Source organism: Bubalus kerabau, chromosome 16, assembly GCF_029407905.1.
Source record: "Bubalus kerabau isolate K-KA32 ecotype Philippines breed swamp buffalo chromosome 16, PCC_UOA_SB_1v2, whole genome shotgun sequence".
Taxonomy (NCBI): Eukaryota; Metazoa; Chordata; class Mammalia; order Artiodactyla; family Bovidae; genus Bubalus; species Bubalus kerabau.
The window spans coordinates 56606967-56622262 of record NC_073639.1 but is presented as its reverse complement, the minus strand read 5'-3'; the positions used below and the strand labels follow the sequence as shown (position 1 = coordinate 56622262).

Here is a 15296-nt window from a genome sequence, read left to right as displayed (position 1 = left end):
AGCCTCTCTCTCTTGGCTGGAGATGAGCTCAGAGGAGAAAAGTACTGCTGGGAAGTGAACAACCTGGATGGATTCCCCAGCAAGTTCCAGGCCCTCACCCACCTGGACAAAGAAGCCCCAGAAGACTCGTGGGGACCCCACCTGTTCAGCACATGGGTGGCCCCCTCTCTCTTCTAATCAAGCAGTGCTCAGTTATATTGGGTGGGGGGCACAGAGTGAAAAGTGCCCCCTACCCAGGGGGATCCAAAGAAAGCCGTGCTCAACATGGCTTGTTATAAAATATCATCATAGTCGCTGAAGGTGTCAGGGTTGGAGGGAATCTCTGAGCCATCTGGGCTACCCTCAGTTCCTGTTTCTTCCCAGCTGGTGGACTGTCCTGCATTCCTAGGCAAACATTAAAGTGAGTCTGTGTTCCCTGAGCCTTCCCAGATGGCAAAGGAGTCTCAGATGGCCCTCACTGGACTCATGCCTTCCTGGGCTCCCCCCACTGGCAGGCTAGGAGGCACCTAGAGGTATAGCCTGCCCTCTCCTGTCTATTCCCCTGAGGGGGAACCTTCAGGGTACCACTTAGAATGGAGGCTCAGCTCCCTGGGAGCCAGGCAGCTGAGACTGTCTGGGGGGCCAGCGCCAGTATCTATGCCCCTGGGTTACTTCCTGGGAGGGCAACATGGGGCCGAGGGCAGGCTCACCTGGTTCGAGTGTAGGGGTAGGCGTTCCAGGACTCCTCCACCACCCGCAGGGCCGCCTTGGGCAGGATGGAGCGGAACCAGCTGGGGATGTGCATGCCCACATGGTACACCTTGTGCGTGTATTGCCCGGAGCCGCCGGGGCCATCTGTGTACGGCCGGTTCTCCAGGATCTCCACGCCGCTGCCTTCGCCGTGCGTCTCGTTCCGGCTCTTCTTCTGTGGGGACAAAAGCACGTGTGGGTCTGAAGCTCTCTGCAGAAGGGGGGAGGCTCGGGAGACCCAGGTGAGGGTGCTGAGTGCAGCAGGGCAGGGGCGGCTTTGGCCAACCAGGCTGGCTCCTTTTGGGTTACTTCAACACATCCTCCTCAAATACCTCCCCCTACAAGGCTCCACGTGTCCCAGCATTCATGCAGAAGACTGAAGGGCCACGGTTCCCTCTCCGAGCCCAGTACTGCACATGCAAACTCCTCCGTTCTGACTCCTGAATCTCCTGGGCCTGAAAGCGTCCCCAAGGTCAGGAGGAGGTGCTTGCTTTCTCACCTTTTAGCCAACATTGTACTGGAGGTTCTAGCCAGAGAAATTAGGCAAGAAAAAGCAATAGTAAGAGGCATTCGAATTGGAAAGAAGAAGTAGGGACTTCCCAGGTGGCATGGTGGTTAACACTGCAATCTCCCACTGCAGGGTGCCAGGTTCCGTCTCTGATCAGGGAAGTAGATCCCTCACGCCACGACGAAGAGTTTGCATGCCGCAAATACAGATTCTGCAATAAAGATTCCATGTGCCGCAACTAAGACCCGATGCAGCCAAAAAAATTTTTTTTATAAAGGAAGAAGTGGGGCTTCTCTAGTGACTCAGTGGTAAAGACTCTGCCTGCAAATAAGGGAAACATGGGTTCGATCCCTGGTCCAGAAGATCCCACATGCAGTGGAATAACAAAGCCCATGAGCCACAACTGCTGAGCCTGCGCTCCAGAGCCCATGCTCCACAGGAGAAGCCACTGCAGTAAGTCCAAGAACTGCAACTAGAGAAAGTCCTTGAAGAAACCAAGACCCGGCCCAGCCAAAAATAAAATAAATAAAAACATTTTTTTAAAGAAAGAAGTAAAACTATCTCAATTTGTTAATGACACAATCTTAAACACAGAAAAACCTAAAATCCTCCCAAATCTGTTAGATCTAATACATGAATTCAACGGAGTTGTAGGATACAAAATCAACACACAAGAACAAATAATGCAGAAAGGAAATAAAGAAATCATTTCCATTTACAATGGCGTCCAAAAGAATAAAATACTTAAGAATAAATTTAACCAAGGAGGAGCGAGAGTTGTATACAGAAAACTATAAAACATTACTGAAAGAAATTAAAGAAGGTTTAAAATAAATGGAAAAGACATCTGTGTTCATATGAATTGGAAGATTTAATATTGTGAAGATGTCAACACTCCCCAAAGCAATCCGTGGGTCGAATGTAATCCTTATCAAAATCCAATGGCCTTTTCAGTAGAAAGGGAAAAACTGATCCTAAAATTCATACAGAATTTTGAGGGATCTCAAATAGTCAAAACAATCTTGAAAATAAAACAAAGTTGGAAAGCTCACATTTTCTCATATCAAAACTTGCTAATAAGGACTTCCCTGGTAGTCCAGTGGTTAAGAATCCACCTTCCAAAGCAGGGGATGTGGGTTTGATCCCTGGTCAGGAGAAGGCAATGGCACCCCACTCCAGTACTCTTGCCTGGAAAATCCCATGGACAGAGGAGCCTGGTAGGCTGCAGTCCATGGGGTCGCGAAGAGTCGGACACGACTGAGCGACTTCACTTTTACTTTTCACTTTCATGCATTGGAGAAGGAAATGGCAACCCACTCCAGTGTTCTTGCCTGGAGAATCCCAGGGACGGGGGAGCCTGGTGGGCTGCCGTCTATGGGGTCGCACAGAGTCGGACACGACTGAAGCGACTTAGCAGCAGCAGCAGCAGGAAACTAAGATCCCACATCCTCCATGGTGTGGCCAATTTTAAAAAAAGTGCTATAAAACTATAGTAATCAAAACAGTGCAGCACTGGCATAGGACAAGTCTGTGTAATGGAAGTGAGAGTTTAGAAATAAATCCAATATTTACATACTATATTTACTGATTTTCAACAAGGGTGCCAAAACCATTCAATGGGAGAAGGAACAGTCTTTACAACAAATGCTGCTGGGACAATTAGATATCCACATGCCCACAATGCCATACCACATATAAAGAGGAACTCAAAACAGATCAAAGACCAACTTGTTAGAACTAAAAGCATAGAACTCTTAGGAGAAAATATTAGGGCAAATCTTCATGACCTTGGATTTGACAATGGTTTTTCAAATATGATACCCAAAGTATAGGCAGTCAGAGAAAAAAAATCTAAATTGGGCTTTATCAAAATTTAAGAAAGAACAGGGGCTTCTCTGATGGTCCAGTGGTTAAGGCACTGCACAAGCTTATGCTGCAAGGGGCACAGGTTTGATTCTGGTTTGGGAACTAGGACCCTGCATGGCATGAGGCACAGCCAAAAAAAAAAAAGAAACTTTTGTGTATCAAGGGATGCTATCAAGAGCGTGAAAGGACAACACAGAATGAAAGCAAAGTTTTTGTAAATAATACATCTGATAAATTATGTCCGTACAATGAAATGTGACATGGCCATAAAAAAGAAGGAAGTACGGACACATGTTACTACATGGTTGAACCCTGAAAACATGTTCAGTTAAAGAAATATACTGTATGACCCCACTTCTGTGAAATGCTTAGAACAGGCAAATTTAGAGAGTCAGAAAGTAGATTATTGGTTGCCTGGGTGTTGGGGGATAATGGAGAGTGACTTCTTTATGGGGTGATGAAAATGCTCTAAAATTGCGATAATTTCACAACTCTGAAAAGTGCTAAAAGCCACTAAACTGTACACTTTAAATGTGTGAATTGTGCAGTGTGGGACTTACATCTCAATAAGTCTGGTATAAAATCAAACAAAGAAATAAAAACCAACCCTGCCTCCTGCACTCAACTAAGATTTCAGAGAGTTCAAACACAAGGAATGAGAAGGGGCCTTGGAGGCACTACCTAAGAGATGGAACGTCTAGGTCACCCCCAAGTGTCTCTCTGCCTCCAACGTCCTTCCTGGGGTCTGAAAGGTCGGGTTTCTGCTTTTGCACAAAACCTTCATGGTCAAGGTGCTAGTGACTTTAAACCCAGCATCTGTTTCCATGGCAACATGCTGGCATCACCAAGGTCATCTTCGGTCAGCTTCCTGGACAGCAGCTGTGCACACGCTGGCACGTGCACGCACCCCGAGTGCAGGCACACACCCACGCCCACAGGCATCCCCAACAGCACTGCCTCATCCTTGGGCACGACTCTCTTAGGGCACAAAGATGTACTATATCTCCATGTCCAGAGCCACTGGGTCCCCTTCAGAAAAAAAAAAAGACCCTAATTGAGGCCAAGGAGGGGTCAGAGCAGGGACATGCCCATTCCCTGCTCTTTAAAGGAGCTCCTGGAATGCGGCCCAGATTCTGTAATGAAAACAGTAACCGTTTCCTGGATGCCTTCCAAGCTCCCGCCTCTTACAGCATCCTTGTTGATTAGTGGTTGTGCTAAGTGCCTGCTATGTTCTTTCTCCTTTAGTTCCTGCAGCAGCCCCTTGAGAAAGGCGCAGGACTGCTCTCACTCCCAATGTTCAGATGGGAAGGTGGAGGCCCAGAGAGGCAGAGTGACCCATCCGAGGCTACAGTTACTAAATGGCAGAGCCGGGACAAACTCAGACCTGTTAGATTCCGGGGCCTGCTCACCCACGGCATTGGGCACCTCAAGGAAAACGCCTCAGCACAGAGAGGTGCTGATAAACAGTTACTGAGCAAGTGGAGACTGTAGTCCTAACCCTGCGATCACCTTTCTCTCATCCTGGACAGGCTGCTTCCGCCTGGTGTCAGTTCCCAAAACCCTAGTCGGGGGTGGGGCTCCCTCTCTGCCTAAGGCCCAGGGTAGTGGGTTGCAGCCTCCCTGCCAGACCATGTCCACCTGGAATCTCAAACTGTGACCTTACTTGGGAATAGGGTCTTTGCGGATGGAATTAGTTAAGATGAGGTCATCTTAATGTAAATGGATTGGACAATTTAGGGTGGCCCCTATATTCAATGCGGAGAAGGCAATGGCACCCCACTCCAGTACTCTAGCCTGGAAAATCCCATGGACGGAGGAGCCTGGTGGGCTGCAGTCCATGGGGTGGCTAAGAGTCGGACACGACTGAGTGACTTCACGTTCACTTTTCACTTTCATGCACTGGAGAAGGAAATGGCAACCCACTCCAGTGTTCTTGCCTGGAGAATCTCAGGGACGGGGGAGCCTGGTGGGCTGCCATCTATGGGGTCGCACAGAGTCAGACATGACTGAAGCAACTTAGCAGCAGCAGCAATATTCAATGAGAAGGCATCCTTCTCATTCTCATTCTCATAAGGCATCCTTATGAGAAAATAAAACGGGGGACACGTCCCTGGTGGTCCAGTGGTTAAGAATCTGCCTTGCAATGCAGGGGACGGGGGTTCGATCCCTGGTCAGGAGATCCCACATGCCGAGGAGCAGCTAAGTCTGTGCCCACGTGCTGCAACGAAAGAGTCCGTGCACCACAACAGAAGACCCACGCGATGCAACGAAGATCCCATGTGACATGACTGGGACCTGACACAGCGAAAGAAAGAAGAGGAAACGGAGACACACACACACACAGGGAAGATGGATACAGACACACACAGAGGGCAGGGGGCCATGTGACAATGGAGGCAGAGACTGCAGTGAGACAGCCTTAAATTGAGAAATGCCGAGCATTGTTGGCCACCACCAGAAGCTAGGAGAGACAAGGAAGGATTCTCCCCAGCCTCCCAAAGCCTCCAGAGGGAGCATAGCCCCCTAACACCTTGATTTTGAACTTCTACCCTCCAGAACTTTGAGAGAATACATTTCCATTGCTTTAAGCCACCTAGTTTGCGGTGGTTTGTTACAACGGCCCCAGGGCATGGAATGAAGGTCTGGGGTTCCGGGTGGCTAGCGAGAAGAGGATGTGCAGGTCGGAGGGGCCAGGGCACAGGGAGTCTCTGAAGGTGCCCAGCCAGCTGGGATCTGAGGGCAGAGAAGGACAGAGAGGGAGCAGGGACGGGGGTGGGGTTGGGGGGGTCCTTCCTGCTTGGCCTTAGTGGGGCTGCACAGACCCCAGGTCCCAGGGTTGGGGCAGGGGAGAAGAGGTGGAGGGGAGGGCAGGCGGCGCTTGGTGCCTCCCCCGGGGACCATGGAAGGACAGGTAGGAGAGATAGGCCCGGCTCCCAGGGGCACAGATGCCCAGTGTGAGACCTGATGGGTCCCCCTGCCTACTCTACCCACACAGGCTGGGTGGAGAACCTTCCCCTCCTCCTGTGCTCCCCTGCCGCATCCCTGGAGCCTGGGGTATGCAAGAGAGAAGTCTGGGCCACCTGGCCCAGAAAAAGCCTGGTTCAGAAAAAGCCCTGGATGAAGGGGCGGGGAGGGGGTGGGTTTAAAAGATTCAAAGACCAAGAAACCCCCAGCCAATCAGGCAGCTCTCAGAGCTGTCCAGGGTCCTGGCCAAGCCGCTTCCGATCACTTCCTCCCTTTGCTGAGCACCTCCAAGGATGGAAGGCTCTTTCTCCACCAGACAGACTGATTTTTCTTCTTCTTTTGAAACCGTGAACAACATGTATATTGAATTTCATTCAGGCAGGTGCGAGGCACTGTGACACGTGAGCCCATCTTGTTCACAACCTCAGGGAGGAGGTGGTTTGTTCAGCAGGCAGGCCTCTTTCTAGTTGCCACCCCAGCTGGCAAGCGGGATCACTGGGCAATGGATGAATGGTCTTGCTCTTCTTTCTGCAGAAACAAAGCTGCCTTCCTTGATGGTCCATCCACCTCGTAAGGCCTAGCTCAGAAAGGAGGCCCTCCTGGAGCACTGGCCCCAAGCCCACGTGAGCACCGGGTTCCCGTGCCCCCAGGCCCACTGGTCTGGTCTCTATTCAGTGGGCTGCATACACATCTGTCTCCCTGCAGGCAATCCCAGGCACAAAAAGCGCTTTTCATTCATCTCTGTAGCCCAACCCTCAGCCACAGCCGGGCACAGAAGAGTCTGGTGAATTTAACTTCTTTTTTAAAGAAATATTTACTCATTTATTTATTGGGCAGTGCAGGGTCTTAGTTATGGCATGTGGGTTCTGGTTCCCTGACCAGGGATGGGACCCAGGACTCCTGCATTGGGAGCACGAATTCTTAGCCACTGGACCACCAGGGGAGTCCCTCAACTGAGTTTTTTAACAGCATTATTGAGGTATGACGGACAAACAGTAAACCATATATATGTAAAGGTACAGTCACTGAGCTGTGATGTGGGTCCACGCCCCTAAAACTGTCACGCAGTGGAGATAACGGGCATGTCCATCACCCCCACAGTGGATGGAGCCCCCCCCAGAACTTCAGGGCCAGAGGTGGGTAAGATAAATTCCAGAGTGGGAGAGAGGTGACTGGCCTTGGGAGGCAGACGGTGTCGGTGAGGCTGTAGGAGGCAACACACAGGATGCTGGGGACGTTTCACATTAACTGCAGCTACAGGAAAGATGTTGAAAAACAAGCAACTCGAAACAGGGGCTGCAGACAGATGGCAGGTGTTTGAGGAGCCCTGAGTCAGAGGTGGCTATATACTCAGAAAAGCCTGGGGTACCCTAGAAGCTGAAAGCCAGCCCCTGGGATCTTGATGTCCCCAGCCTCCCAGAAGAGCTGAGCCACCGGCTGTGGGCCAGGGCTCCCTGCCGGCTCAAGGAGGAATGAAGAAGCCACAGGACACACAGATCCTCTGGCAGATCAGCTGGTCCTTGAGCAGGCTGAGCCATCTCCCGAGTGCCTGGCGCTGGGGGGCTGATGCTAGTCTCGCCTCTCCCCACTCTCTAGGAATAATTATGGGGTAAGTGGTTCAAGAGGGAATCGAGTGGCACTTCTGAAGAGGCATGAAGCAAACAGCCCCCCAGAGAGGCTGAGTTTGCCTTCTGTTCTCTTCCCGGCCAAGCATTCCATGCAGTGCTCTGGGTCAAACTCGGAATGGATGTGGAGGCCCTGCCGGGCTCCCCCTGCCCTGCCATGATGGGGCCCTGCTTAGCCAGGGGCGGCACTGAGGCATCCTTGTACCCCGGAGAGCCAGAGCCAGGAGGGAAGCAGGTTCACAATCAGTCCCCCAAGTGGGACGAAGGCTGCCAGGCCAGGCAAAGGGCTGGGGCACCGAGAATGAGCGAGAGGCTGGCAGAGAAGCTGGGATGGGACTCCACCCTCCACTGAGCAGGACCCTAGCCAAGACCTCAAGGAGCAGGAGCTCTGGTCCCATCTGGGCCATAAGGATGCAATCCTGGGGCTCCCCATCCTGGGTTCCAGGCTACTCAGGCACTGAGTAGGGAGCCCAGCAATGTCTTGGATGGGGTGCTCATCTCTGGCTTTTCACAGGACCAATCATCCTCAAATCCATTTGTGTGCATGCTAAGTCGTTTCAGTTGTGTCCAACTCTTTGCAACTCTGTGGACTACAGTCTGCCAGGCTCCTCTGTCCTTGGGATTCTCCAGGCAAGAATACTGGAGGGGGTTGCCATGCCCTTCTCCATGGGATCTTTCCAACCTAGGGATCGAACAGGCATCTCTTACGTCTCTTGCACTGGCAGGTGGGTTCTTTACCACTAGCGTCACGTGGGAAACCCCAAAGTCACCTGTGACTCTGTAAATCAGCCACTTAGCCTAGGGTAGAGAGGAAAGTGTGTACCTGGAGCCAGGAGGCAGGCTGTGTGTTCCCGGACAAGTCATTGAACTTCTCTGGGCCTCACACCTTCCTGTCTGTCAAATGGGTTGTTGTGGACTGACTGTTTGTGTCCCCTGTCCCCCTATGTTGCAGCCCCAACCTCCAATGTGATGGTGCTGGGAGGTCAGGCCTTTGGGAGGTGTTTAGGTCATGAAGGTGGGGCCCTCACAATGGGATCAGTATAAAGAGACCCTCCCAAGGAGCTCCCTGGCTCCGTCCACTGTGTGAAGACACAGTGAGAAGGTGACCGTCTGTAAGCCTGGAAGAGAGCCCTCACCAGACACGGAATCTGTCAGCACCTTGATCTTGGACTTTCCAGCCGCCAGCACTGTGAGAAATAAACGTCTGTTGTTTAAGCTGCCTCATCTGCAGCATTTTACAGCCCAAGCTGATGAAACGCAAGGGTGATATCTGGATCAGTGAAAAGACGGGTGTTAAATACAGAGTGCGAGTCTTACACATGCTGCGAATACTGTGCTGGTGAGACAACCCAAACGCCACAAACATCTGCAGTGTGTTGCATGTGCCTGGCTTTGTGCTTGGAAGCCAGAGCTCGGGTGCAATTCACACACTGACCAGGAGCCCACTGAACAGACACTGCTGTGAAGGCCGCGGTGCCGCCCCGCCCTGACGTTGGTGCTAAGAGCCGCTGTGGGCATGGTGGGGCCTGTCCTGGCCCCACCACCCACCTGTATCATGTACAGCTGGGCGATGCGGTACTCCTCCACGGTCATCGGCAGAGGAATCCGATATTCCTTTATAATCATCTTGGAGTCCAAGCCTTCCCGTCGATGGGGAACTGCGTGTTGGGACTTCTAGACGAGGTTCCTTAAATAACCATGACAAAATTCACCAAGGACCCCTGAGAGAGAAAGAGAGGACAGGAGAGTCACTTTCTGCAAAGGCTGGTGAGTACAGTGGCACAGGGAGGACCTAGTCTTGATCCCAAGTTAGAATTCTGACCTCAGTTCGGCCACAAGCCCACAGCATGACCTTGAGACCAACGTGTGACCTTGAGCAGGTTCCCTCTACCTCCCCAGCCTCCATTTTCCCTGTTGGCTCAGCAACTGTGTACTGGACATGTATAAACTGATCAGCCTGGTGGAAATAAAGGATTGTTCTCCTGCCAGCGAGAGCCAGGCAACAAGAGGGCATCACATCCCTTAAGAGTCAAGAGCATCGAGCTCCTGTTTTACTCGCAGGTCTAATAAGCGGCAGCCTCAGCTCTCCTGTGCTCTGGGGTAGCTGGAGGCAGGCATGGTGATAGCAGCAAGTGATGATGGCTGGCAAGAAGTCAGGACAGGGGCTTCCCTGCTGGTCCAGTGGTTAAGACTGTGCACTTCCCATGCGAGGGGCAAGGGTTTGATCCCTGCTTGGGGAGCTAAGATCCTGCATGCTGCATGGTCAAAATTTTTTTTAAAAGGGTACAACTTGAAAATATAAATAAAATGAAATATAATACATAAATAAAATATAATAAAAAATAAGAAGGCAGGACAAATGAAACTATGAAAAACAAATGTGAACAATTTTAAAAACTGGCGGTCTGGGACCCTTCAGCATCAGGGCAGTTGGTCCTGGTCCTGTCACTGGGCACAGATGGCAGCACTACTTCCAGCAGGAGACCTCGGGTTATCAAAGGAGGCGCCCTGACATGTAGTTTCAGTTCAATGCACCACCCACTGCTGACTGATACCTACTCTACTGTTGACATTGGGCTAGGTCTTGGAGGTAGAAGAGGAAAGTAAGATACACGGTGGGGTCGCACAGCATGTGAATTATGTATCAATAAAGCTCATTGAAAACATAAGCAAGGGGCTTCCCCTGGCAGTTCAGTGGTTATGATTCCGCCTTCCACCGCAAGGGGTGCAGGTTTGATCCCACCTGCCTAGCAGCCAAAGAAACAAAACATAAAATGGAAGCAATATTGTAACAAATTTAATAGACTTTAAAAATGGTGCACATTAAAAAAAATTTTTTTAATTAAAAGCTATAAGCAAGCAATGTATTCATAGCAGCTTGTATTTAACACAACAATATATTTGATGAAGACCTGCACCGAAAGGAATCATATTTTAAAAAACAAATTTAATCCTTGAAGGAGGCATATCCTCAGCGATCTGGAAAATGAAATCACCCATCAGAGTCTTTCCCCTAGATGGCAGGGGCTTCACTGTAAATATATTTGGTTACCCCTAGAGAGATCAGATGGTATTAACTGGAAGCTGAGTGAAGGCTTCCAAGACAGCCAGTGGCAGAATCAGGATAGTACTTCAGAAGGATCACACCGGGGATAGCAGTTGGTGAGGATTCACGGTGACTGGAGGCAGGGTGTCAGCTAAGTGATAAAAGTGAGGGACTGACCAGGCAGGCAGCTTCCCCAGGGCACCAAGTGTATGAGGCCTGAGCATCGCCCAGGCACTAATGCATTACTGGATAACTAACAAGACTGGGAAAAGCATATATACCAGAACTCCTGGGATAATCAGTACATAAGATGGAAAAGAAATCCCTTAATAAACCACCTAACAGGAGAGATGGAGCTGGGGGGTGTATATAAATAGGTCAGAGATGGCCCTGCATTATTAGCCCAAAATAACCCCCATGCTGTTGACTTCTTTACAGTAGGTAGGTCTGTATTGTGCTCAGTCCCTCAGACATGTCCGACTCTTTCTGACCCTATGGATTGTAGCCCACCAGGCTCCTCTGTCCAAGAGATTCTCCAGGCAACAATACTGGAGTGGGCTGCCATGCCCTCCTCCAGGGGATCTTCCCGACTCAGGGATCAAACCTGCGTCTCCCGCGCCGCCAGCACTGCAGGCAGACTCTTGACTGCTGAGCCTCCTGGGAAGCCCAGGCCGGACTATTAGCCCCCCTGCAAAACCTCCAGCATCAAACTCAACTTCTCACGTATCCAATTGCTTTAAATACAGTCCAGATAAGCATCTCTTTAGCCAATTAAGACTTCATCTATGGACTTCCTGGTGGTCCAGTGGTTGAGAATCTGCCTTCCAATTGCAGCAGACACGGGTCCTGTCCCTGGTCCAGGAAGATCCCACATGCCCCAGGGCATCTAAGACCCTGAGCCACAACGTTAGAGCCCAAGAGCTCTAGGGCTCATGCTCTGCAATAAAAGCAGTCTGTATGCAGCAATGAAGACTCAGTGCAGCCAAAAAAAAAAAAAAAAAAAAGAGAGAGAGAGAGAAACAACCCCTGGGCTCAGCTGGGGGCAGCACAACACCTAGGTTGACACTCTCAAGAGAGTAAGACACCAATTTGGGCACCTCCTCACACACACACACACACACACACACACACACACACACACACAAAACGAGAAAGAATTAATGTTAGAGAGGTTGGACGAAATGAGGACTGGAGCAAGGAAGGGAAAACCTAGGTTCAGTAAGTGTCATGTTTCCAAAGCATTTCCGCTGTTTTGTGGGCTCCTTCTGCAGCAAGGGATAAATGCAATGACCGAGAACGACCTTGGGCAAGATCCACATTGTCTAAATAACAAAGAAGACAGATGCTAACAAAGAGGTCAGAGGCAAACTCTAAATGTTCTTGAGAAACTGTAGGAATCTAAGCAATCTGCCCTCTGGGCTCTTCAGAGCTCCACAGTAGATGACCTGCCCACACTCGCCCATACATAAGTCAGACCAAGTGTCTGCTGGTTTGCCTCCTGTGGCCTGCTAGGCACCAGGGCAGGCTGTGGGGCTCGACTACGCTTCTTCCTTCCGTGCGAGTGTGCTCAGTCGTGTCCGATTCTTTGCAACCTTATGGGCTATAGCCCTCCAGGCTCCTCTGTCCATGGGATTCTCCAGGCAAGAATACTGGAGTGGGTTGCCATGCCTTCCTCCAGGGGATCTTCCTGACCCAGGGATTGAACCTGCATCTCCTGTGGCTCCTGCACTGCAGGCAGATTCTTTACATTGAGCCACAGGAGAAGCCCATTTAACTGCATGGTAACTAACAATAGGGGAGAGGAATCAGAAATTAAGAGTGACACAAAATGTGCAGGCAAGACTTCCCTAGTGGTCCCGTGGTTAAGACTTCACCTTCCAATGCAGGCGGTGCGGGTTCGATCCCTGGTAGGGGAGCTAAGATCTCACATGCCCTTCGGCCAAAACATAAAACAGAGGCAATATTGTAATGAATTCAATAAAGATTTTTGGAAAAACTGGTCCACGTTAAAAAAAAAAGTCTTTAAAAAATGCACTGGCAGTCACAGTGGAGTTCCACCCTGGGATCTGAGGTCATAACCTGACAACGCCTTTCTCAGCTGTGTGACCTGTGCCTCAGACTCTCTATACACATAATGGGGATAACACCACCTGCTGTCCAGAGTCATCATCAGGGTCACCGAGATAAGGGCAGGTGAAGTGCTTGCATGCCAGGGGGTGTTCGTCACTCAGAGGGGATTTCAGAAAGGCTTTACAGAATGTGGAGCTTCCAGATGACATGAGTGGGGTTTCCTGGGTCTGTGAGATTCTGTTCAGCAGAGCAGGTGGGAGGAGGATGCTTTGGGAGAAGGAACAGCATGTGCAAAGGCCCTGGGGCAAGAACGTGACGCCCCATCTGAATGGTGCAACCCCGGGACTGTCACATGGTGTCCCTGGAGGATGGTACTGGGGCAGGGGTTGGGGTGCAAAGACCATTGGCAGCCACTGTCCCCAGGGCAGAACATGTTCAAGGCCTAGACGTGGCTACTCCCTGAAGCCAGGCATGACAGCCCACTCATGTGTGCATGGAGTCCAGTGTCAGGTTGAGTGGGAGCAGGGTGACAAATGATCTGCCTTTGCTTCCAGAAGGGCTTTCTCCCAGGGGAGGAAAGACACACTGGCCAGATGGGGTATGACCACAAAGCCCACTTTCTTAACTAGCACTTGTGCACATTAGTCAAGCTGTCCTTCCGAGCAGCCCTGAGGAAGGTCTGCAGTCATCCACGCCTGTCCGGGCTGATCTCTGGGAAGCCACCGGTGCTCTGCCTGTCTCAGGTCACTCTGCCTCGGCCAGAGGAGCAGCGCTCAGGAGAGGGATGGGCCATCTGGGGGTTTTCTTTCAAGGAGATCACTCTGAAGGGCCTGGCAGTCTCTTGCCTCATCGGGTACTTGCATTTTATTTACTTAAAATCAGATCTGTTTCTTTCTACACCTACACTAGTCAGTTCAGACAACCATCCTGACTTCCTGTTGATGGAGGAGTAGGGGCACTTCCGTTCTCAAAATGACACAGAATGACTAAAGACACAGAAAAGTCACCATGGCCATGAAACGAGGAAATGGTTGCACCCTAACCACAGTCCGTGAAGGACAGCAGCCAGACGCCACAAGGCCCGAGCTGTCGGCAAGGGACATGCTGAGAGCTAACATGTGCCACCTCGGACCTCCAAACAAATAACATCACCTCCTGGAAGACACAGAACCATGGAGTCTAGGGCTGTGGATGACCCCAGGGGAAGACAGCCATCACCCCACATTTTGTTTTCTACTTTAAGTTTTTAAAAGTTATTTTTATTTATTGTTAGGCTGTGGGCTTCCCTGGTAGCTCAGCTGGTAAAGAATTCACCTGCAGTGCAGGAGACCCCAGTTTGATTCCTGGATTGGGAAGATTCACTGGAGAAGGGATAGGCTATTCACTCCAGTACTTTTGGGCTTCCCTGGTGGCTCAGCTGGTAAAGAATCTGCCTGCAATGTGGGAGACCTGGGTTTGATCCATGGGTTGGGAAGATCCCCTGGAGAAGGGAATGGCTACCCACTCCAGTATTCTGGCCTGGAGAACTCCATGAATTGTATAGTCTATGGGGTAGCAAAGAGTCAGACACGACTGAGCGACTTTCACTTTCATTAGGCTGCAGTGGGTCTTAGTTGCAGTATGCAGGCTTTCAACTGCAGCACGCGGGATCTTAGTTCCCTGGCCAGGGATGGAACCCAGGCCCCTCACATTGGGAGCATGGAGTATTATTAACCTCTGGACCACCAAATAAGTCCCTTCTTTTCTATTTTTTTTATTGAATTATTACATAGATCCAGAAACTTGCACATAAGTACACATCGGTATATTTTCACATACTGAACACACCTATGTGACCAGAACCCAGGTCAAAAAACAGAAAGTTAACAACCCAGAGCCCCCACTTCAATCCACCAAGGCACAACCTCCCCAACCATGGACAACCACTGTCCTGCCTTTTGCCTGTTTTGTATTTTGTACTAGGTTGAAGCCTGGGCTTCCCAGGTAGTGGTAAAGAATACGCCTGCCAACGCAGGAGATATAAAAGACACAGGTTCAATCCCTGGGTCAGGAAGATCTTCTAGAGGAGGAAGTGGCAACCCAGTCCAGTATCCTTGCCTGGAGAATCCCAAGGACAGAGGAGCCTGGCAGGCTACAGTCGGTGGGGTCTCAAAGAGTCAGACATGACTGAAGCAATTTCGCATGCATGCACTAGGTTGAAGCCTACAAAATTGCCAATATCCAACTGTCTTTGACCCACCAAATGAGCAATTTCATATGAAATCATGCTGTAAGTGCACTTTTGATTCTAAGCTGCTTTTGAAACATCATGATCCCAGGGTTCATCCAATTTGCTGCATGTGATTGTAGAGGGCTCAGTCTCATTGCTATCTAGCATTTCACTCCGCATATATGCTATAATTGATTTAACTATTCCATCGTTGATGGGCATTTGGGTAATTTTCAATTTGGAGCTTATTGGGAATAGGGCTGCTGTGAACAACTGAAT

At 50.3% G+C, this 15296-nt stretch overlaps 1 protein-coding gene across 2 annotated transcripts in view; it reads right to left on the bottom strand.

The window, feature by feature from the left end:
- PITPNM2 (phosphatidylinositol transfer protein membrane associated 2) overlaps window positions 1-15296 on the bottom strand; it is a 159187-nt gene that overhangs the window by 28303 nt on the left and 115588 nt on the right. For both annotated transcript variants that reach the window (XM_055551047.1, XM_055551045.1), the window contains exons 3-4: window positions 9241-9413; window positions 690-904 (exon numbers count right to left, since the gene is read on the bottom strand). In XM_055551047.1, coding sequence (XP_055407022.1) covers window positions 690-904; window positions 9241-9318 — 293 coding nt within the window. In that variant the 5' untranslated portion in view covers window positions 9319-9413. The remainder of the gene's footprint in view (window positions 1-689; window positions 905-9240; window positions 9414-15296) is intronic.